The sequence below is a fragment of the Phycodurus eques genome, chromosome 3 (assembly GCF_024500275.1).
Source record: "Phycodurus eques isolate BA_2022a chromosome 3, UOR_Pequ_1.1, whole genome shotgun sequence".
In the NCBI taxonomy this organism is placed as follows: domain Eukaryota; kingdom Metazoa; phylum Chordata; class Actinopteri; order Syngnathiformes; family Syngnathidae; genus Phycodurus; species Phycodurus eques.
Genome location: NC_084527.1, coordinates 19,279,837 through 19,305,142, shown reverse-complemented (window position 1 = coordinate 19,305,142; position 25,306 = coordinate 19,279,837). Strand labels below are relative to the sequence as shown.

The 25,306-nt window shown below is 40.9% G+C and overlaps 1 protein-coding gene across 4 annotated transcripts in view; it reads right to left on the bottom strand.

The window, feature by feature from the left end:
* Nucleotides 1–25,306, bottom strand: part of jak2b (Janus kinase 2b) — a 59,643-nt gene that overhangs the window by 28,906 nt on the left and 5,431 nt on the right. For 3 of the 4 annotated variants that reach the window (XR_009768294.1, XR_009768295.1, XM_061672354.1), the window contains exons 2-11: nucleotides 20,410–20,652; nucleotides 15,918–16,041; nucleotides 15,726–15,843; nucleotides 13,464–13,609; nucleotides 10,836–11,127; nucleotides 9,439–9,558; nucleotides 8,738–8,895; nucleotides 8,540–8,651; nucleotides 7,136–7,322; nucleotides 3,881–4,005 (exon numbers count right to left, since the gene is read on the bottom strand). Coding sequence is in view for 1 of the 4 variants with exons in the window: in XM_061672354.1 (XP_061528338.1) it covers nucleotides 3,881–4,005; nucleotides 7,136–7,322; nucleotides 8,540–8,651; nucleotides 8,738–8,895; nucleotides 9,439–9,558; nucleotides 10,836–11,127; nucleotides 13,464–13,609; nucleotides 15,726–15,843; nucleotides 15,918–16,041; nucleotides 20,410–20,638 (1,611 nt within the window). In the remaining 3 variants the exon portion in view is untranslated. The remainder of the gene's footprint in view (nucleotides 1–3,880; nucleotides 4,006–7,135; nucleotides 7,323–8,539; nucleotides 8,652–8,737; nucleotides 8,896–9,438; nucleotides 9,559–10,835; nucleotides 11,128–13,463; nucleotides 13,610–15,725; nucleotides 15,844–15,917; nucleotides 16,042–20,409; nucleotides 20,653–25,306) is intronic. The other variant, XR_009768296.1, reaches the window with a different exon arrangement.

Sequence of the window (25,306 nt, the reverse complement as noted above, 5' to 3'; positions counted from 1 at the left end):
TTTGGAATGGCCCAGCCAGAGCCCTGACTTAAACCAAATTGAGCATTTGTGGAGAGACCTGAAAATCCCTGTCCACCAACGTTCACCATCCAACCTGACAGAACTGGAGAGGATCTGCAAGGAGGAATGGCAGAGGATCCCCAAATCCAGGTGTGCAAAACTTGTATCATTCCCAAAGACTCCTGGGTGTATTAGCTCAAAAGGGTGCTTATATTAAATACTGATTAAAGCGTCTGAATACATATGGCTGTGTGATATTTCAGTTTTTCTTTTTTAATAAATCTTCAAAAATGTAAAAAATTCTGTTTTTTTTCTGTCAATATGGGGTGCTGTGTCTATATTAATGAGGAAAAAAAAACTTACATGAGCAAATGGCTGCAATATAACAAAGAGTGAAAAATTGTAGGGGGTCTGAATACTTTCTGTACCCACTGTATAAAACATGCAAACACCAAAGGCATGAAAAGGTGACCAAAAAATAAATAAATAAATAAAAGTTGTAGGGGGTTCTGGGACGATCACATGGGCCGCCGCAGAATACTTTTGATTTTAACATAAATTAAGAAATCTGGAAGACTCTAAAGAGTACAATAAGGCAAAATTAAAAAAAATTCTTCACGTAGAAAAACATTTATTTCCATCACTCAAGTACATGTTGATGTACAAATTTAAGATTAATAATAATTAATAATTAAATATGCCTCATTTATTTTTTGCTTTGGCTTCGAACTTGATCCAGGCCCAACTCCACCTGCACCTGATGCCTGCTTCAAAGCTGTGCCACATGAATAGCATCCTCCTGTTTAAGCACTCTCATTCTGGAAAAGAATTGACTAAAATCATTCTGATTCACAAAAATCATTCATTTTCCACTATTACCAACTTCAAAGGCTAATCCCAAATGCATCCTCCAGGAAAATATTAAGTACAATAGTTTTCAGTTTTTATTGGCCATTTCTGAATTTGAAGTTAGTGCATTGTATTGTGACATAATCCCTAACATGGCTCAGTCGCGTAATACATGTAACATTAACAGCCGTAAAACTAATTTGATAAGTGTAGCCCCGTTTCCTAATGAATACAATACGTACTAGTGGATCAACTCGTCGCTGATGTTACGTGTGCGTCACGATTCTGCTGGGACCACAACCTGGGCCATGACCCGCAGCACCTCAACGCGAAAATACAAAAGACCAGCGCAACAAATACGACACTAGCTGATCTGATGAGCAAAAATGTTGCTTAAACATAAGAGTAGCAATAGAGGATGTCCGCTCCAGAGGTGCTTGGAGGAGCCAAAGATTGTACTCAAGTAAGAGTACTGTTACTTGACAATAAGGTGACTCAAGGATAAGTAGTACTCCAAAAACTACTTACTTAAAAGTAAAAAGTACACAGTGAAATAATTACTCAATACAATACAGAGTAAATAGTAACTTCAGATTTTTTTTAACCACAGCCTGAATATCAATAAAAAAAATTACAAACTCAAATGTGAATGTGCAAATTCTGATGTTGCTGTGTGTGTGTGTATGCACAGTCAAAACTCCAACAAAACATCTGCAATTTACTGCACGTTTTTTTCTAAAGTCATAAGTGAGCAGAAATATCCACGCTTGGGCAGACAATGCCAGACAAATACGACAATACAAGAAAGCTGTTGTTTTGTTCATCTAAATGTGAACGAGCGGCACGGTGGCCGACTGGTTAGAGCGTCAGCCTCACAGTTCTGAGGACCCGGGTTCAATCCCTGGCCCCGACTGTGTGGAGTTTGCATGTTCTCCCCGTGCCTGCGTGGGTTTTCTCCGGGCACTCCGGTTTCCTCCCACATCCCAAAAACATGCATTAATTGGAGACTCTAAATTGCCCGTAGGCATGACTGTGAGTGCGAATGGTTGTCTGTTTGTATGTGCCCTGCGATTGGCTGGCAACCAGTTCGGGGTGTACCCCGCCTCCTGCCCAATGACAGCTGGGATAGGCTCCAGCGCGCACGCGACCCAAGTGAGGATAAGCGGCTCAGAAAATGGATGGATGGATGGATAAATGTGAACGAGTAGCGCGCCGTTGCCTTCAGGGTAACGGCAACCTTCCAAAAAATGGTGGCCACTCAGGCGTGACGATCAGCCGGGCTGGTTTATCTAGCGTCAATACCTACCATAATTGCTCGTGTATAACGCACATTTATTTTCCCTCAAAAATGGTCAAGTCACATATTAGAAATTATGCCGCCATCTAGAGGTTATGAAAAAGCTGTACACCTTCATTCCAATATGCCACCTCCACCTAGAGGTTATGAGAAAGGTGAAGCCTACACTTTCATTCCAATATGACAGGGGGTATGACTGAATATATGTGCAGTTGTGCTCATAAGTTTACATACCCTTGCAGAATTTGGGAAACATGTTTTTAAAAACATGCACGGTAGGTTAATTGTCAACTCTAAATTGCCCGTAGGTGTGAATGTGAGTGCGTATGGTTGTTTGTTTGTGTGTGCCCTGCGATTGGCTGGCAACCAGTGTACCCCACCTCCTGCCCGATGATAGCTGGGATAGGCTCCAGCACTCCCACGACCCTAGTGAGGAGAAGCGGCTCAGAAAATGAATGGATGGATGGATGGAGGGATGTTTCGCCTGGCCATTCATGTTTTCTTTAAAGATTTGTACCCATCTTACAAATTCTGCATGGGTAATCAAACATATGAGCACAACTGGGTTTTCTCATTTAATAAATAAAAGTGGGGCTGTGAATTTCTAAATAAGAGCAAGTAAATAAAGAAACTATTACGTGTTCAAATAAAGTGCTTAACTTGAGAATAATTATTTGAATAAACTAATAAAATACAGATAATACTTCATGTTTTGATCATATGAGTAGAAGCAAAATCATGCTTTGTAAAAATGCATTATACATGGGTAGAAGGGTTTTCCAGAATTTTGAGGTAAACTTTGGGGGTGTGTATTATACATGGGTGCGCATTACACAACGAGAAATTACGGTATGCGCGGGAAGCCCAAAAGAAGACGTGTGGGTCATTTGACTTTCTTGTGTCGTTTGATTGGTGAACTAGACTTAAACGTCACTAGCGCTTAAATTGGATTGGCCCAACCAGCGCCCAATGCAGAAGTCAAAGTCGTAGTCTCGCGCACAAAATAGTTGATAAATAACCAATAATTGATTAATAAAAGTAGCGAGCAACATTTAGATCATTGTAACGGAGTACAAGTACTGTTACTTTCTTGACAGCAGAAGCGGCGGAAGTTTTTTTTCTGGTCTCGTTAATTCTTGACTTATCCAAACGAGGTCCCGAGCGCACAGGCGGAACCTCAGGCCAATGTCCGCTGCAGAGTAATATTCACAATTACATTTGTGTGTGGATGGTGGATGTGTGGAATGGATCTAGCTGCCAGTGTTCAAGGAGCAAAACAGCCTATGACAACACTGACAGCAACGGCGACCCTCCAAGAAAAACTCATCGGAATTATATGAGTCACATAAATGGCCTATTTTGAGTTCAAAAGAGCAAATTTCCCCGAAAGGAGACTGATTTGCATGTAAGATATATAATATACATGCATACACACACACACACACACACACACACACACACACAGAGTTAACGATAGACCTGGGGGGCGCCATCTAGGGGCATCACACAGGGCGCCACTCAAGCCCAGCACCGGTACTGCACACCCACATTCATACACTAATGGATGGCTGCTGCCATGAGAGGCGCTACCAGGCCCACTTAGAGCAATTTTGCCTCAAGAAAGTTCAACAGTGGACAGTCAGAACTGGGATTCGAACCGGTGACTCTTCGGTCACTGGACAACCGGCTCTATCAACTCAGCTGTAAAAAAATAAAAAATTTAAAAAAACGTACAAACTCGAGATCTTCCTTCTTGATGGTGTGAAATACCATCTGGCTGACATTGGGTCGATGCAGTGATGGCGAGGGGGGAATATCGGACACCTTGTTCTTCCGGCACACCAGCAGACAAGACTTATCTATTAAAAAAACAAAACAAAACAGAAAAACTGAATTATTGCTTGCCAGTTTTATCTAAAAACGTCTTTGTGGCTATAAAGGAACAAATTGACTAATGATTAATCAATGGGATTTTCTATGGTAAATTCAAATACAGTTTTCAAATACAGTGTTCCCTCACCGCTTCACGTTCTGCGCCTTCAGTGCTTCGCGGGTTTTTCCAAAATATATCAAAAAAAATAAATAAATTCATCAAAAAATAAAAATGAAAAAAATAAAGCCATATCAGCAGCCATATTGCGGAAAGATGCAGTTGTTTCATGTTGATGCACGAGAGAGAATGTTTCCCTGCATGCCAAACAAAGAGATGAGTTGACTCAGAAGCTTTGTACATGCCTGTACTGTACTGTACATGCCACGGGCACTCATACAAGGCGCGTGATTGGTTCCCGGCGCGACATCGACCAATGATTTTTGGGGCCGATCACCGAGTTTAAAAAAAAAAAGATAACCGATCACCGATCTGATCACATGATGGAGGAATGTGTCAATTTAAAGGATCTGTTCATTTACTGTATATACTTGTTTACTTAATTGCTCGAAAAATTATATTTACAATAAATAATGTATCTTTGTTCCTCTATTTATGCCAGTGAGGCATAGTGACAGACAGAACAAATGAATGGTCTTCTGTTAGATGGCAGGAAGTAAATACAGTAATTAATGTATCCAATGTATTTTTGTTTGTTGGTGTGCCGTGAGATTTTTCAATTGTAAAATATGTTCCTTGGCTCCATAAAGGTTGGAAATCACTGCTCTAGTCAGGTCATGTATTCTAATCAGTCAGGTCAAACCAACATTACAACATGACAGAGATAATGAGTGCTAACGGTGACCACCAGCACGCATTTTCCCCCATTTTGTTCTTACAAACACACGGCGCGATCCATTATTGTTGCCGTCGCCATGGTAACGAGTGTATCCGGCTGCATTTGCGTTGACACAATGAAGCCCAGTGATCAGAAAAAACGGGATGCGGTGGTATCGGAATACAAGATTTTATTCCAGTAGTCTGACAGAGCAAATTTGTCTTGTAGTCTGATCCGGACATTATGTGTTGTCTGTCTCAGACGTGTTGTTTGTTCCACACCGCCGACGTTTTTTTTTTTTTTTTTTTTTTAAATAACTTTATTGGCTGTCAGATATTTACAGGACTACGCCAAAAGACACCGACAAGGCTAAAAATAAACTAACTTTTTGATTCAAATATACTGTGCACGACGGCGACGCGGAGTAAATGTCTTTTGCGGAGCCGATCAATGACGTCATTGATCGGATCGGCGAATTATGACAAAGGCGAGCAGCATAAAATCCTAATTTTCGGACGGTACCGGTAAGGCCGATAAAATCGGTGTAAAGTCTAGTAGTAAGTGTGGTAGTATATGTTTTTACATAAAATTGATTAGCTCATGCAATACTATGTTTAAATTTGTGTTTAATCCAGTACCGTATTTCCAAAGCACATTTAATTTGCAGCAGAGTTAACTGTTGCATAAATTTTGTGTGAATTTACATGTCTGTCTTTTTCTTTTTAGGCCATTAGTAGCACTAGTAGCAAAGGAGCATCCACATCGACGTGAGCACATTTCCCAAAACATTTGTTGAGCAGCTGGATGTTTAAACAGACTTAAATTACTGCATTTAATTTTGAAGTCTTGTTTTACAGAAAGAAATCTATTATTTTTGTTGTGATGATTGTGGCGCTGCAGGTTTACACATAACAGATTGCATATATTTAAAGTGAATTCTGAAGTGTTTTTTTTTTTTCGAGAAAGAATTCAAGTATCTGTTTTATTGTTGACCTGCAGGTTTTCTCTCACTTAAGGTAGAGTACTCCTTTTGTTTTGATTTATTGTAATTCAACATGGTACACATTTTTAATGGAGCAAATATTCTATTTTGTTTAAAAATAAAATCTTTTCAATGGAAAAAAAATCTCTTAATACAAATATTTCAAAATAATACATTTTATTGGTAATTGCAATACTGTAATAGTTTGATACCGCGACAAAGGGTTCGTACACTTTTTTAGCAATAGTTTGAAATTATTTCCCAAAACCTTTCATTCGTTTCCAAGACCAAAGAATTACCACAAGACACTCTGACCACTAAAAATTATTGAGGTATACAAACAAACATTTAATGTTTTTTTAGAAAAAAAACACTAAATGACTTTACAGGGTCTTTAAGCATTTTTGCTTTGTTTATGACTTTTTGGTCATGTTTAGGGGCTGTTTTTTTGTCATGGTTTTGGCCATGTATTTTGGTCTTGTTCTGGTCATTTTTCTTCTCATGGGGGTTTGGGACTCGAACTTTAGTCTTGGGTTTTAGTCTCGGGTTTTAGTTGTGTTTTATGGTTATGATTTTTTTGTCACATTTTTGGTCTTTTTAAGTTTTGTTCATCAAGGCTGAGATCGTGCTGAGCTCACACTCAGCAAACCACAGGCTTGACTGACATGAACTAAACAAGTGACATTAATTCTGTTTCACATCCCAAAAACATGCATGGTAGGTTGACTGAAGACTCTAAATTGTCCGTAGCAGTGAATGTGAGTACGAATGGTTGTTTGTTTATATGTGCCCTGCGATTGGCTGGCGACCAGTTCAGGGTGTACCCCCGCCTCTCGTCCGAAGATAGCTGGGATATGCTCCAGCACGCCCGCGACCCTAGCGAGGATAAGCGGTACGGAAAATGAATGAATTAATGTTTTACTCTAATTTGAAGGCATTATCTGATCATATTTTCTATAGGCAATAGAAAACGGAAAACTCGAACACAGAAAACTCAATTTCTCTAGAATCCATCATCCAAGTTCTTGCTGTGTTGTACTCGGGTTGAAGTGCCTATTCTAACCAGACCCCGCATCTTGACAGACTGTCATTTCTTTGCAAATCTTGTCACGTTGGTATTTTAACACTTAAAGAACATAGCCAGAGTTGGGCTCATTCTCTCTTAGGCTGATACGAAAACACAAATGCATGTTTTCATTAGCAGTCAAATTGATAATTGTAATGCCATGTCACAAAGCTTTTGTATTGAATTGGGAGGAGCACCTAATGTTGTGGCAGGCAGGTATACACAATACTTACCTTTAGATTTAGGACCACAACACTTGCTGAACTGGAAAATGAAGCTGTCCGAGCGCACCGTTTCCTTTTGATAGCAGCCCAATAGATCCTTCAGGCTGCTGAAGTTCCGCTTGGTTCCGGTGAGGTTGAACTCGCCATTAGCCGATCTGGTTATCTGGCAGTGTTTGTACTCGACTGAGTCATACAGCTGGTAGAGGACACCGCAGGGAACAAGCAAAAGCACGCAATCAGATGGAAATCTGGAAGAAGGCATGCAATAGGGTATATGTCCAACCTATTTCAGCATTCGGCAAAACAGCTAACCGCACTTTCTCCTTGCTTAGGTGAATGGTGAAGAGGACCGTGACATAGCATTTTATTTTATTTTTTTTAATTATTAAACAAGATATCACCACGGCGCTTGTATGCGACAGAGATCTTGTGGTTACGTACTTATAAATTGTTTTTATCAAGTTTTTTAAAAAATAAACACAAAAACAAAGTACTGTGCTGAATTGACGACGGATCTCCAGCTTGATGAATGCGCATGTCGAAATGCGCATGTCTCACGCCTGTTCCAATTAAATGTAGTGCACATCATGTATACACACGATCAGAAGATATGAATTCACCTCTAAACAGTTGACCAGAGCTCTTCAATCTGAATAATTTCAATCGGAGTGACAAAAAAGTCTCCATGTAAACCTGGTTACTGTGTGGTTGGTCTGCTGAAGACGAGCTCTTCACTTGTCAATCAAATATATGTTGACGTTCACTATAGTCAACTACTGGCTGAAACTAAGCTGCCACTGAGGTTATGCTTAATAAACAGTTAATGTTCCTGTGAGGCAGATTGGCCGACTGGTTAGCACATCAGCCTCACAGTTCTAAGGACCCAGGTTCAAATCCTGCCTCCCGTGTGGAGTTTGCATGTTGCCCCCGTCCCTGCGTGGGCAGCAAATTCCACACAGGAGCCAAGATTCAAACCCAGAACCTCAGAACAGTGAGGAATATGTGCTAACCACTGCCCAGGCCATTGATTTATTAAAGTTAAACATCATACTTTAAAGTTCTGCATATCTGCACAAAATACAAAAGTACAATTCAGAGCCATATTTTAATACAGCTAAATACTTTTAAATGTCAGTAACTAGTATAACATAACTTTTTATTATGTTCTTTGATCTATTATCTATTTTTAGGAGGTAAATTGCCTAACACTGACACCAGAGCACAGATTTTTTTTAGGGGGTGGGGGGGGTGTAACAGCATTTTTCTTGTTTGTGTGTGCCACGAGTGTTTTTGTCAACCTTTGCTAGGCCATCAGCTGCTATTTGGTCCAGAATGCATGCTTAATGTGTTCAGGACAGAAAAATACTTTCCCAATTTGGAGATTTAGACACTTTGCCTTTGTTTTTTCCATACCTCTACAGAGAACGTCAGAAAGTACTTGTTGAAGTCCTTCGGGCTGCACCTTAAAATGTATAGGCCGCGCTTGTTCGAGCATCTCTGAAGTCGGTTGATGGCGAACTCCATTCTGCAAGGAGAGTCACAGTCCATCGTCCGAGATTACAAGAAGAATTCAGTGGCTACCATTAAATATGCTAATTTCTGATCACTTACGAGACTGGGCCGTGGCAGTGGCTGGCGATGGCCTCCAACAGCCTGGGGGGCGCCACTTCTTTGCAAAGGAAGTGATGTGCATCCACAGTAAGCCGATAGTGGCCGTCGATCAAGGACACGAAGGAGAGCGCTTCAGACAGACTAGGGAACTCCAATTCCTGGAAAACATCGCAATGACCAAAAAAACCCCAAAAAAACACTTCGAACAATATTTTTTTTCCTCTGCTGGGTAAGTAATGTTTATCATATTAGCAAGATTACAAAAAATATGAATCAGATTTCCACAAAATGGAGCGATGCAATAGGCTATTACATTTTGGTGCAAACCTGGGGACATTCCAGGATTCTTCAAATCGCATTTACAGGATGGATGTGGAGCACTATTTATACTAATTTATAGTATACAAAATTTTTAGCTGGATTGTACTTTAAAAAAAAAAAAAAAAAAAGCAGTTCAGACACACAACTTAAAAAAACTGTTGTTGTTAAATTAGGTCCAAAATCTGAATGGGTTGCTCATAGAAACATTTTGGGAAGTAGGCAGCTCACAAAATTTGTTCACGCTGTGTAATTTCACACTAAATGGGCATAACCATTTGTATACATGCAATTAAAAAGTAAATTTTATGTAATATGTCCCCTTTAAAGCAGTTACAAATCTACCTTCTGCCTTATGGCGCACAGCAACGTGATGAAATTACCAGGTTCTTGCCATCCTGCTTGTTGAGGGTGACTAGGCGGCTCTCGGTGGCAGCCTCTTTGCTGGCCTGGTTGACGCAGATGTCAACAACTTCCGGAAAGTCACATAACGTCTGCAGCTCCTGGGAATACCGACATCAAAGTCAAAAGGAAGCGAGAAGCAAATACTAACTGGATCCTGTAAAATCCAAAATTCGGAGGAGAGTAATTTTGTATAACGTCCAGTTTTAAATCAGCACCATTGTACTGGCAGCCATTACCATGATTATCATGTGTACATTTTCAGAATCATGTCAGTGCCTTCGGATACGAGTGCCTTATGAGTTTTTCAAGCGATACGAGAAGTCGTTTTGCTGATTTTTTTGCTTTGACTTACCAACAAAAATTTTAGATTCGAACGCTCTATGGGGGGCAGTGAACTCAACTCACTTCACAATAAGCAGCAGTTGGCAGAAAAGATGCTTCTAGCTGTTTACTGTCAAACTAAACATCAAACAAAGAATTTGACTGTATAGCTTTGCTTATGATGAGTCCGGTGAGCTAAATGAGAATATTGCGACAAAGCCATGGATGGGCTAATGAAAAACATTGATGTCACTGTGTTCTCACTCTTTACACAATTGATATTCGAATACAAACTTTGGAGCAACACATCTAGACAGGTTAATTAGGCCTATCACAACTTTTTTTAATGACATATTTTCCCCAAAACTATCACGATAATCGATGGTGTTTTTTTAATGCGTCTGAAATCATGAAAAATAAGGCCTGCCCTTATTATTTTTATTATTTTATTTTTTGCTTTTAAACCAGTATTGTGGTTACTATTATTATTGTTGTTATATTTTCATTGCTTGTTTTTTTAAGTAAAAACAATTTCAGTTGACTCTTCCTTAAGTGTCTCGTGTGAATCTACACGCTGCACATGGAGCAAGGCTGTGGACAGAGCCCACACCGGTAAGAGTGTACCGATCCGCCGGCATTCCATGAGCCTACTAGCAGCTAATGACACCGCTGTTAACTCATTGTGTGATCCGCACACCAGCTCACCACAACAATGACAATTTATTGAGTGCGGCAAAACTATCTTGTCCATTTTATTTCTCATACGATAAGTCTATATAGTAATTATTGTGACAAACAGATATATATATTCACATATATAATTGTTATCCTCTGCGAAGAACGACGAATATTACGGCGGCTTATTGCGGAGTGACCGTCTCTATGTACATCCGTACGTCTGTATTACACTGCCCCCAGTTTCAGCATAACCTTCAGAACTCTTCCACATACTCCGCAATCTGCTTAGAAAACAGTAAGTAGCTGACAATGAATTAATGTTAAACCTGTTTACAGTCCACCATGTTAACATAAAAACATCAGAGTGTGCACCAACCTGGTTGGAATCTTTCAGTTTCTCCCGGCACCACTGTATGCCGGTGTCGGCTGCCACCAGCAGGATGAGCTGGCCACTAGATGCCTCATGGATTTTGAATGTCTCTGTGTAGAAGGCCTTCTCCAGTGACTCCATACTGATGAGGTACTTGAGCTTAAGGTTGCGCACGGTGGTGCAGCACTGGCTGAACTGCTGGATGAAACGCTTGAAGCGGTACCGTATGCGCTTGCGCGTCAGGAAGCTGCAGTCCTCGATCTGCGCTTGCATGTCCTTGGGCAGGAACGACTTGTAGCTGTGTGGAGAGTGTATGGTAGACAAAGTATCGCTCAGTTACATATACTTTTCATATTTTTTATACATTTCATTTTATTAAATAATTGGTTCATTGGTTTATTATAAATTGAATGAAAAAATATATGAAATGTTTGTATTTAATGAATAAATTATAAAATTAATTATATGCAATAAAATTTTTAAAAGGAGCATTAATTACAGTGACCCCCGCATCACCACTGCAATTATACTGGGAGTCAATTATGAGAAGAATTTCCCTATTGGCGGTATGGCCTGGTCCCTATCCCCACGAATAGCGGGGGTCCACTGTACGTCTTTATTAAATAGTGTTGGGCATTGTTTGAATTTGAGCAATTCCGATTCCGATTCAGGTTCCTTAGTTCGATTCCGGTTCCAAACGATTCTCGATTCAGATTCTTTTAGGGGGTTGGGTCAAAACGTTTGCATGGTTTAAATAAAGGGTGTCCAAATTATGAACATCCATTCCCCGCAGCATAGGCAATGTGTGGAACTAACACAATTGACTTACCGTAATATTCATTAATTAATGTTTCAGCTAAAAGTTAAATATAGCATTGTTAAAATAGTTTTTTGAACTGTTTTAACTATTTTATTTTGTTTCATTCCCCCAGTTGACTGACAGTTGACTTCACTGACAGCTATATAGCTGCCCCTGTATTGTTTCATCACGTCAAAAGGTTTATATGTGCAAGGTTTTAACTTGACTTCTTCTCCTTTTATTGTGAAGGGTACGAACCAGAACTCAGCATTTTGGCACGCAAAGTAACTTCACACGGCACCAGTGATTGTTTTATTTTTTATTTTTTTTAATGGATGTAACCAAATGCTCTAAAACGCTGATTCCTTTCCCTACCCACCGATGAGGCACAAGGTTAGTCTTTGTGATAATGTGAGCCAACGTTTGTGAATTTTGTCCCAATTAATTGTGATGTAAAGTTGCAACAGTGAAGTTTTAGCCCAATGTTAAGCTTCTTCAAAAAAATAAATTAATTGTAGACACTAAATTGTCCATCGGTGTGAAGGTGAGCGCGAATGGGTGTTTGTCTATATGCGCCCTGCGATTGGCTGGCTCTTCAGGCTGTACCCTGCCTCCATGACCGTGCTTATGCCCAGCGGTGGCAGCAAACAAAAGTGTGTCTTAACTTTTTTTAAAATGAATGACCCGTCGCCTCAGTGCAACACTTGGAATCAGATTATATTATACAAAGGGGGCTTTCACGATGTGAAGCATCTGAGGCGCTCCCTCCTGCACCGAGCCTCAGCCTACACCATGCAGAGCTTCTGTGAACTCAACTCTCAGTTAATTGGGCGAGGGAAACAATAAAATATATCTGTCAACATTGAGATGGGTAAAAAGGGAAACGGTTGGCTGCCCTTTTGGACTGAAGGTTTTTAGCATTTATTTACAAGAACCGATGACTGGAGAAAAAACAAAAAAAAACAAAAACTAACATTGAGCTAAAATTTCACCGTAGCAACTTTACATCACAATGAATTGGGAGAAAATTCACAAACGTTGTCTCACAGTATGACAACCAATAACCTTGTGCCTAATCGGTGCGTAAGGAAATGAACCAAAGTTTTATAGCATTTGGTTCCATCCATTAAAAAAAAAAAAAAAAAAAAGAATATCACCAGTGCCGTGTGAAGTTACTTTTTGTGCCAAAAATGCTGGGTTCCGGTGCATACCCTTCAAAATAAAAGGCTACAAGTTAAAACTTGCACATATAAACCATTTGACATGAAAAAACAGTCCCAAATAACGATTTCAACAATGCTATTTTAAATTTAAACTGAAACATTAATGAATGAATAGTAAGTCAATTGGGTTAGTTCCATACACATTGCCTTTTAGTTCATAGGTTTGATATTGATACTGGTTATAAAGAACCCCGAGTCAAATTTTCATTTTAGTCTATGCTGCGGTCCGCTAAGAAAATGGGTCTTCATAATTTGCACACCTTGTATTTAAACAATGACCCAGCGCCCTAAAAGAATCAGAATCGAGAATCGTTTGGAATCGGAATAGGAAATAAGGAATCGGGACCGGAATGGCTCAAATTCAAACGATGACCAACCCTAATTTTAATAAAATACGCAACTTTGCCTACTGCAGTGAATACATATGACTACACTGTATTGTTTACATAAAGGGGTGAGAAAAAAATTTGGGCTCAAGGGCCACTTCCACAAAAGCATGTCCCCCATGTTATAAGACACCTGGCAATTGATTTAAATTCTGAAAAAAATGCACAATATATGTGCTGAACTGTTTATTCAAATGTGATGATATAACACAGACGAGGTCGCTACCTTATAGTGCGGTAGATGTCCAGCGGCAACATCTGTTTCTCCTTGGCGGTCCGCGTCATGTCCAGCACGGCCATACCAAGGCATTCCTCCTGGGTCTCGTGGGAATTGGAGATCTTAACCAAGCCGCTGATAAAATCGTTCCTCCACTAGGGGGACAAGGGGTGGGTTTAACAATCTTAGTTGAGGGATAGTTAAGAATATAGTGTGTTTCCTTTGTTTTATGAGTCATTACTAAAACAAAGGCTGAAAATTGGGCTACGCTGATGACGTGCACTGTGACTGAATCAAGTGTCTTGGTTATTGACTTGGCTCATGTTTCCAAGCACTGTAGTTTGTAAATTATAATTATCTGTAGTTGTCTAAGATGTAGTAGCATATTTTAGAATCAAACACATAATAAGTTCTGGATCTCATAAACAAAAAAGTAACTATTGGCATAGAAATCAAAGTAACGGTAATCTGAGTACTCTTATTTAAAAAGTAACACGTTAGATTACTTGACATGACATCAGTGGACAGCATTTTTTGAGTAACGCGTTACCGGCATCACTGATTGTAGAACACAGTTATTTTAAAAATTACTTTATGTTAACCCATTGTTAATAAATGGATGAGTTTTTCTCATAATATAAGGAATGCAACCAGCAAGGTTAATTTGAATCGTGAGATGGATTAAAAAAATGTAGTTTATTTGATATCTTATGAAAAATAAATGGTAACTGGACTGCACTTATATAGCGCTTTATCTACACCATCACAGTGCCCAAGGCGCTTTACAAAGCCTCACATTCACACACACACATTCATCAACCAATGGGTCACTGCTGCCATGAAAGGCACTGCCAAGCCCACTGGGAGCAAATAAGTGCAGTCCATTTACCATTTATTTTTCTTAAGATAACAAATAAACAATTTTTTTTAAGGTTTCTCAAGATTCAAATTAACTTTGCTGGTTGCATTCCTTAACCGAAGAGCACTGACGTCCGTATTATTGGGAAGCTTTTATTTTGAAGGTGGCTTTCGACGTTGGCGACCTATTACCGTAATGCCTAGTATGAACAAAATTAGGGGCGGCTGGCTTGACTGGTACTTTAAGAGTGGAGGCTGGCTTGACCGCAGTGGAAACAAAGCGAGGTGGCCCGAGTTGGAAGACCAACTCGTAGCAATGGATTAATGAGCAAAGAACAGCCGGGAGAAGCGTCTCTACAGTCACCATTCGACTGAGCGCAATAACTCGGAGCTTGCCATCATTCCGGGAGGCTTGACGAACCGCTGGACATCCGTGTAAACAGCGCGTTCAAAGTGAAGTGAGCGGCATGGGAGACATGGATGACAGATGGCGAACACAGCTTTACTAAGACTAGGAGGCAGCGCCGGGCGAGTTACGCCACAATTAGTGAATGGATTGTGGATGCTTGGGCTAATGTGTCTGCTTGCACTGTTGTTCGAGCTCTCGTAAAAGCCGGCATCATTTCTGAGGAGCCGCACGGCAACGAAAGTGACTCCGACAATGACGAGAGGGAACCTGCCGTGTTTGATGGAGAACTTGCCCAGCTGTTCATTTCAGATACAGAAGATGACTTTGATGGATTTGTGGATGAGGGTTGATCAAAAAAAAATAAAAATAACGTAAGTACATAGTTAAATACTTCAATAAAGTACAACCGAACTCAGTTTTGCGTCCGCTGCATTTTTAAAAACATTGTTTTAGCGTGCATGCATGCTACTGTATGTTTTAAGCTAGCGTATGTTTTACCATGGCTGCGCCCAGTAATACGGTGCGCCTTATGTATGTGTTAAATACAGAAATAGACCCCGTAACTGAGACTGCACCTTTTAATACGGTATGCCTTATGGTCGTGAAAATACGGTGTATTACGAATAAAATGTCACAACACAGCACCTTAGCGTTGTCAAAAAAATTGGATATGATACACAGGTTAATTGGACTTTCTTCCATCTGGTGGAAGAGCATTTAATTCTTCTGCCTGCATTGTACGTTGCTTGCATAGATGGATAAGCAATGGGTAGATCTGCAGTAAATACATTTTCGGACATTTAAATGAAACAATAATTTCTGACGGCACACCTGACGAGCTCTCACAGCCGAACTGGTTGGGAATTACTGGTCTCAAACTATTAAAATAAAGGTGATTATTTTTCCCACTCCATGACAAGTACCACTTCAATCTCGGTACCACCGATATGAATTGATTGACAACACACATACACAAAAACTAAACGCCAAAGTGGAGTACTTACCTGGTTGAACAAGTATGACATCACATAATCATCCAGAACGGGACTTTCCGATCCCTTTCCAACGCCGTAACGATAAGCCCGGGACGCCCCACCACTGTACCAGCCAGGGTAGTAGTACCTGCGGTGAACGCACAACACACAATGTGACTCGACACATTTGGAACGACAACAAACAAAATCGCTGTACGCTACCTTATTCTAAAAAACAGGTCTTCGGAGGCGGATTCATTGAGATGGAAAATGTGGTTGGGCGAGAACCACAAGCGGTCTCGCTCCCTGAAGAGGCCAAAGAGGTTGCAGTACAGAGGCGATATACCTGCGGACACACAAAATACAGAAAATGCACTTTATGATAAAGCATTGCAGCTCCATCCAAACCAGTTTCATTCTTGATAAAAGCCCTGTTTCCATCAGTCAGTACGGCTTTGTTCAGTTTCCATCGTAAAGGATCCCAAAATGCAGCGGTACCTTGACTTACAAGTGCCCCAACTTGCTGTTTTTTCTACTTAAGACCCATCGCTTAGTTGTTTTTTTTTCCCTCGTTCTTTGTGTTCCAATTTGAGGTACGGGCAAGCTTCTGATAAGCCGTTTCATGAATTAAATGAAACAAAAATGTAAAAATGGACCAATTAAGGTGCTGTAATGCCTTTGCATGTAGGGAAGGAGAGCCACAGGTTGCTGATCCACTTGTGGCCATTTACTGAATGGCACAAACAGTCAAACACACAGACAAAATTAGAACACACGCAACGGGTTGCTGTAAGCCACAACTCAGGCCCAGGTCACACGTATTCTAACGGGCCAACCCAACTGGAGCTCCTCACGTCAACCATTAGGCCATGTCCCTTGAAGGCACACATTCAACACTACAACAATACTACAGTACAAAGAGTAATTGCACTTCATGAAACCAATTTATTTCTCTTTTATTGTTTTTATACAATACAGTGCCATTTCTCTTCATTAAAAAGCACTTCGTTTTTGAGGCAATGGCATTTCAAATGAACTGCCAGGCACAGCTGCCTAACAGCCAACACCTAAGACCCCCTTATTTTAGTGCAGCCATTTGGTAAAATAATTAAAGTTAATTTTTTTCTACATTAATCTACACATATTGACAGAAAAAAACGGAATTGTTGAAATTTTTTCAAATTCATTAAAAAAGAAAAACTGAAATATCACACAGCCATAAGTATTCAGTCCCTTTGCTCCCTTTTTAGTAGAAACACCCTTTTGAGCTAATACAGCCATGAGTCTTTTTGGGAATTATGGTTGAAGTTTTTCACACCTGGATTTGGGGATTCTCTGCCATTCCTCCTTGCAGATCCTCTCCAGTTCTGTCAGGTTGGATGGAGTACGGTGGTGGACAGCCATTTTCAGGTCTCTCCAGAGATGCTCAGTTGAGTTTTTAGTCAGGGCTCTGGCTGGGCCATTCAAGAACAGTCACGGAGTTGCTCTGAAGCCACGCCTTCGTTATTTTAGCTGTGTGCTTAGGGTCATTGTCTTGTTGGAAGGTGAACTTTCGGCCCAGTCTGAGGTCCTGGGCACTCTGGAGAAGGTTTTCGTCTAGGATATCCCTGTACTTGGCCGCATTCATCTTTCCTCCGATTGGAACCAGTCGTCCTGTCCCTGCAGCTGAAAAACACCCATGATGCTGCTTCACTCTTGGGACTGTATTGGACAGGTGATGAGCAGTTTCTGGTTTTCTCCTCACATACCGCTTAGAATTAAGGCCAAAAACATTCTATCTTGGTCTCATCAGACCAGAGAATCTTATTTCTCACCATCCTGGAGTCCTTCAGGTATTTTTAGAAAACTCCATGCGGGCTTTCATGTGTCCTGCACTGAGGAGAGGCTTCCGTCAAGGCCACTCTGCCATAAAGCCCAGACTGGTGGAGGGTTTCAATGATGGTTGACTTTCTAGAACTTTCTCCCATCTCCTGACTGCAGCTTCAGCCACGGTGATCTTTGGGTTCTTCTTTACCTCTCTCCCAAGGCTCTTCTCCCCCGATTGCTCAGTTTGGCCGGACGGCCAGCTCTAGGAAGGGTTCTGGTCGTCCCAAACGGCTTCCATTTAAGGATTATGGAGGCCACTGTGCTCTTAGGAACCATAAGTGCAGCAGAATCTGTGGCTTGCTACAATTATGTCTCTGAGCTCTTCAGGCAGTTCCTTTGATCAAATGATTCTCATTTGCTGTGACATGCACTGTGAGCTGTAAGGTCTTATATAGGCAGGTGTGTGGCTTTCCTAATGAAGTCCAGTCAGTATAATCAAACACAGCTGGACTCCAATGAAGGTGTAGAACCAACTCAAGGATGATCATAACAAATGGACAGCACCAGAGTTAAATATATGAGTGTCCCAGCAAAGGGTCTGAATACTTATGGCTGTGTGATATTTCAGTTTTTCTTTTTTAATAAATCTGCAAAAATTTCAACAATTCCGTTTTTTTTCTGTCAATATGGGGTGCTTTGTTTACATTAATGAGGGGACAAAAATAACTTAAATTATTTTAGCAAATGGCTGCAATATAAGAAAGAGTAAAAAAATTAAGGGGGCTCTGAATACTTTCCGTACCACCCACTGTAGAAGCGTAGCAAACAAACAGGGAAAACAAACATTAGTGATACAGGGATAATATGGTGTGTGGTAGTTGTTTGTAGTGCACAAGGAGAGTTTTGTCCGACTTGTGTGTTTAATGTGTGTGGGAACAGGCAGAGCAGGAAGACAGAAAGGAGTGAGAATTCATGCTGGTGGCATGTATGATTTCGTTCTTTTGTCTAAGCAAAAATAGAAATAATGAAACAAAATACAATACGCTTTTGACAATACATAACGACAACAGATCAGAAGTACTTATCTAGAAGAGCAAAGGCGTGACGTTGGCATCACAAAACAGTTGGCCGTTGACGTATAGCTTGTCGACAACCAGCCACAGCCTTTCTCACGGTGGTGGTTCATCATCAGGTAGAAGATTTTATGCCTCTCGTTGATTTCCTTGGGAAACTGGTCGTTCAGTCCAAACGAAGTCCCTTTGAGCTCACGACCTTTTGAGTTCACAAACACTTTTTGTTGGAAGTATTCAAATTTTGCAGTGATGGGACGAGGTCGGTTTCCTGGGTGGGGCCTCCTAATCGATGAACACAGTGAAAGGTAATCTTGTCGACTGTATATTGCTGTATCTTGAGGGCGGACATCATGAAATCTTTAATCTGTGCCTTGTGGTCTTCCGGTGCGTTTTCTGGAATGCCCGAGAAAAAATGAGATTGTCGCACATGCTTCGTGATTGAATGTCCAGTGTGGTTTCTTTCATGATTTTATATTCCAATCTGAGTTTGTAGTTCCGCTGACGTTGAAATCATGTTTGATCGGAGCGCAGCATTATCTAATCTTAGTTCCTTGACCTGTCGCTGTGTGAACTCCAAGCTGTTTCTGAGTTCGGTGATCTCTTGGCGAAGCAAGTCGAGTGTAATTGACAATTTCTTGTCGATTGAGAGGAGGACACTTGTGCTTTTATTGTGTTTGAGGATACACTTGCATATTTTGCAAGCGACCGTTACGCAGTTTCATTTTTGGTCAAATATTACCACACCCTTGTAGCATAGAACCGCCGTCTGACGTACTGCAACAAGGGATGTTGGTGAGTGTTGTGGTGTGAATAAAGTTCTCATTATTGGACATAACATTTTGGCAACGAAGATGGAGCTTGACTTTGCACCGCTGCCCTTGTTCCTCGCCGCCCGTCCTGTGGTCTCGCTCATATGAATATTTTAAGACTAGCGGCAATCGGAACAGACTAGTGAGGCTAACTGCTTCTCATCCACAACCACCTGATTTTCATACTCTCAGACCCACATAGATGTATGAAGACTGTTTCGCCTTGTTGCCCGGATACTTCGCTGCTCCACAGAGCATTATCATCCGGGGCAGCAGACAGGCTAACTGAAAGTCCTCTGTTAAGTGACCGATTGGAAGACGAGATGCCATAAACGTGATTAGCGATTACTTTACTTTAGCTTTAAGCGTTGATGCAGAGTTAGTAAAGTCGACTAATCAGTTCAACCCTTAACATGCTAAAAATAAAAATAATAATTTACATGACCATACCAAAATGCACCGTTTGGCTATTGCTAACCACACTGCCGTCCATTAATTGGGCGACAAAGAATCGTAAAAAAAAAAAAAATTAATTAATCTGTCCATTGATACCACCAACACAGAACACATCAGCCGGATCTTGGCTTTCACAATTCCGAAGAGTTCAACAGAGGACTGAACCGCTCGGTGGAAATCTTTAAAAGCACTTTCGCTAGGAAACTACCAAGCGTAATAAAATCTGTTTTTAATGCAAACACAAGTGAGCGTGAGGCTGATAAAGTTGGTCTTGAATGTCAACTGTGTTTGTTCTTTCATCAAACGCACCACATTCAATTCCAACAACATGCTGGTGAGCCTTAGCTAGTCCAAACACCAACACAGAACTCAAAACTTTTGCTCCTCCATTTAAGCGATCGGGGGGCGGGGCAAAAGCACTCAAACTCTGCACTAAAGTAGATGTACAGATACTTGTGTAAAAAAAGGACTGTGGTAAAAGTAGACATATTGATTCAACTCCCTAACTTAGAGTAAAAGTTTTTAAAAAAGCAGCCCCTGAAATGTACAAAACGTTCACCCAGTACTCACTGCATGCTTTGGCGGCTTCAATGCATAGCTCCTCGGCTACGTAATCGCCAGCCGGGTAGCCCAGGAATTTGCAGTCGGACACTCCCTGGATGCTATGATAGAAATGTAGCCTCAGAACGGTGGAGGCGGTGGCAGCAGGGTTCCTGTCCGCACACTCCCGATGGGCGCTCCCGTTGTGGACCGTGGGGCACGTATCCGACGTTGCATCCATAGCTTGCTGGGAGGCCATCAGCAATGTGCCACCTTCAGTCAGTTACATGTAAAAAAAGATCAGAATCAGGAAATACAAACATCACTATGATCTTATTACAGCTATACTTTAGAAGAAAAAAAGTTGGAAAATCTCCAAAATGGGGGCTCCAGTTCAAAATGGTAGACTTCTAGTGTCAGACATAGCTTCTTGAGAATTTTTTGTAGCTTCGCTCATGATATGACATGCCAACCAAATTTAATGTTCCTCCGTGAAACCGGCTTCAGAAGCAGGATTTTAAAGACAATTGGTTCAGTTCTGACTTTGTGAAGCTGCGTTTAGTTTTGTGGGACCTCAACGAACTTCCCCGCAATGCTCCACCCACACACAATGATGAAAACTCTTATGGTTTGCAAACTAGCGTCGTCCATCTGTCAAGCATATGCGATTTAAACGTGGTAGCAGTTGGACAAAACCTCTAGAAAAAGTTCATTTTTAAAGGACCCCTGGAAATGTTTTTTTTATTTATTTAACCTTAATTTATCCGGGTCAAGCAATTGAACACAAATTCTAATTTGCAAAGGTGACATGGCAGCAGACAGCAGAGTAAAACAAAGCAAAATAAAAGCAAATACAAACACAAAGACAAAAACTGCACATTGGTACAGTATATAGTTACATTACATAGCGCATAATGAATAAAAGGTTCCAAACACGCTAAAAACAGGTGCATCGATTATGTACAGTAACCCTTACTAACTTTTTAAATGATAATACTGGGATGTATGAGATGCATTTTATTATTTGTTGTATAGTGTTCCAATCATTCGTTTAAGACAAAATATTGAAATCTGACCAAGAGTAGTAAGGACTAAGAAAGAATCAGTTAATAAAACTGCTGGAACAGAGAGTGCAGGTGGCATGAGCAGAGCGAAGATAGAGTGGGTACTTCCAATAAGTGTTTCATCTTTGAAGGACCCCTTTTTTTTAGGCAGTGCTTCTTGAGACTTTTTTTTGTGGTTCAAGTCATGATAAGCATGCCTACCAAGTTTCATGTTCCAAAGTGAAAATGTTCAGCAATCTAGCATCACCCATCTGTGTAGTAGCTATACAAAGTTCAAGTTTGGTAGTGATGGGATACAATCTCTTGGACGAGTTGTCTTTGTAGGGCCTCTGAAAATGGACAAAATGACCTTGAAAATGAGTGCTTCAAACCGAAATGTCAGACTTCCTGTGTCTCATCAAGCATGGGTTCTTGTGGGTTGGCATGCCTTCAAAATTTCATGTTCCTAAGTGAAACTGGCTTCAGGGGCAGGATTTAAGACATTTGGTTCGCTTTGACCTTTTGAAGCTGCATAAGTAGTTATGTGTTTGATGGCGTATCTTCATATTTCACTGCCAGGCTCCACCCACGTGCAATCGCAAAAACTTAATCTGAACTAGAAAACCCATCTTTCAGCTGATTTTTTTTTTGCTTTGACTTGTGACCAAAAAAGAGGTTTGAAGCTGTTAATTGCCAGTCCCAGTTTAAGTTTACTGTCAAACTAAACACAAAAGAGAATTACATGTGTATTTAAAGCAACCACATGACTTTGCCTTCAGATTAATGCTAATGAACAACATCTGTGTGGCAATGTTATATGAACACAAACTGCACGGCAACATGTAGACCGACACTATAACAACAATCACAGGCATATATTTTGTCCTCTGGAAAGAAAAACGACTAATAATACTGCAGATGACGGAGTCACTTACAGTTGTTGAGTGAAACCCTTCTTCATTTGTCTGCATGATTGTATTATACTGCTGCCTGGTGGTCAAGTCACACACACCAGAAGGTGCCACAATCATGATGCCACAATTCTCAGCTTTGATTAAAAAAAAAAAAAAAATATATATATATATATATATTTTTTTTTTTTTTTTTTTTTTTGGGGTGGCGGGGGCTAGAACGGATTTATGGCATTTATTTAATTTAATTTGGGAATTATGATTTCGGGTACGAGTGTTTTGAGTTATGCATGTGGCCAAGGAACGAATTTAACTCTATCTCAAAGCACCACTGCATTTGGTTCAAATTGAGTCAAGCCATCAACTGGACAAACTCTCAAGGACAAGTTCATCATTGAAGGGCCCCTGAAAAATGGTCAAAATGAACCTAAAATGGACACTTATCACAGAACTGGTAGACCTTCTGTGTCTTCTCAGGCATGGATTGTTGTGGGGTTTCTCCTGATAGGCATGCCTACTAAATTACATGTTGCCAAGTGAAATTGGCATCAAGGGCTGAATTTATTTATTTATTTAATTCTGGGGGGCTTATTAAGTGACCAAATAGAATTACAATTACTTATGCCCGAGTCCAAGTTGGGTACACACAGCTTGTCTATTAATCAATCAGGTCTACTGGTAGTTAAAGGAAAAAGCTCCATAAGAGAATTCCCAAACTATCTCCATGTCCTTCAGGTATGTGTGTGCACAGCGTGTGTGTGTATACGTTAGACTTTACACCGATGTGACTGGCGTTATCGGTATTGGCCGATAATTAGCATTTTATGCTTTTTGCTAACAGAACAACGTTTCTTGAAGGGAGAGAGAAACAAAGACAAAAGAAGTAATTATAAACAGGAGAGAAGTAAATCATTACATTATCTGCAACAATGAAACATTAAATATGAGTGTTGCATGGGGCTGTAGTGCTACACCCTGTGAGGGAAGGACAGTCCAAGATAGAACAGGACAAGGACAGGAGAAGAAGCATGTAGGAAAATGGTCGTGAACCCGACTGTGCAAAAGAAGTGTGATGGCATTATGTGAATTATAAAAGTCTATAGGAGAGTATAAGTGAGGGGATACACACGCGATTTGCATATTCATGAGTTATTTGTCGCAGTAAGAACGTGACCCCACACCCAGTGAAAGACTCTTAGGGGTGTGTGTCTGCAGATACATGCAAGTAAATTGATATCGTTTTACATGCACAAAGACTGACAGAAGTATCCTGTAATAGCTGTGGCCACACCGCGGCGGTCAAGGACCCCGCCCAATCAATCGAGGGCCAGGATCAGTCCTCAGGGGTCCACCCGAGAGCAGTCCGGCGGACGGGACACGTCCCACACCGAGGGACCCAGGGCGGTCCGCCAGCACCACCGAGGCGCCCCGACAACTGGCCAACCGGTGGGGGCCGCAGGCACCCAATGCCACCCCCCCAGAAAAAACCCCTACCCCACCCACCGCCCCACACTGGGGTTGGGTCTTTACCTGGCTTTAGTAATAACTTAATTGAAGCTGTGTTCATATGGCTACTAATTCTACCTTTATCCTTTATCTCATTGACTCTTCTGAAAAATAGAGGTGCTAGTATTAGCCAAAAATTTTTAATGAATTCAACAGGGATTCCGTCCGGGCCAGGCGCCCGTCCCGGTTGCATATTTTTTAATGAGTTATGTAATTCTGTGATGGTTAACGGAACATCAAGGCGGTCTTTAATTTGTGTATTTAATTGAGGGCTGTTTAAATCCTTCATAAAATGTTCAATTTATTTTCGATCTGGGTTGTTTGAAGATGCATATGAGTTGCTATAAAAATTGGAAACAATTTCATTTATTTATAGCAGTGACTGTGTACAGTTGCCGTTTGAATCTTGAATGGCTGTAATTAATTACTTTTCTTTATTGCGCTGAAGTTGGTTCGCACGGAATTTTCCCGATTTATTATTGTACTCAAAGTTAGTGTATCTTAACTGTTGTTGTAGAAAATCTGGATTAGATAGATAACATCTGATGTTTTGCCTTTTGAAGTTGGTTTCTAAGTGTATCTATCGGATTAATTGCATATTCTTCTGTGAATATCGGCTGATAATGAGCATTTTATGCTGATCGGCTTTCATCTCATAAATCGCCAATCCGATCAATGACGTCATCAATCGGCTCCGCACAAGACATTTAACTCCGCGTCTTCGTCACGTATGAATCCAAAAGATAGTTAATTTTTTTAGCCTTGTCATGTGTCTTGTTGCGCAGTACTGTAACTATCTGACGCCCAATAAAGTTTTTTCAATCTTGTCGGTGAAAAAACACGTGGTCGGTGTAGGACTATTTTGCGGTGTCTCAGACAAACAACTCGTAAATTAATTGCAGTCTGTGCACAACTGATGTGGGGAACGTCATCTAAATGCTTCAACACAAATTTAATCGAGCATCTGAAGAATGTACATGAGGAACATGCCGCGTTCAAGCAACGGGGCGTAATGGAGGGGGAGGGGGGGGGGGGCGTCAAACGGCCTCAAACTCGGGACAACACCCGTCCATATAGCGGGGACAGTGAGAAAGTTGGAATAAGCATGTCATTAACAGTATTTATTAAAGCAATTTAATTGCAATGAAGTCATTTAATTACAGTAAGTTAGCACCCATTAAGTCACTGATGGTGTAGTGGTACACTCGCCTGACTTTGGTGCAGGCAGCGTGGGTTCAGTTCCCACTCAGTGACGGTGTGAATGTGAGTGCAAATGGTTGTCCGTGTCTATATGTGCCCTGCGACTGACTGGCGACCAGTTCAGGGTGTAGTCCGCCTTTCGCCCGAAGTCAGCTGGGATAGGCTCCAGCGTCCCGCGACCCTAACCAGGATAAGCGGTGTTGTTAATGGATGGATGGATAGCACCCATTATTTTTGTCAGTTGTAATGTTGATTTGACCTAAACTT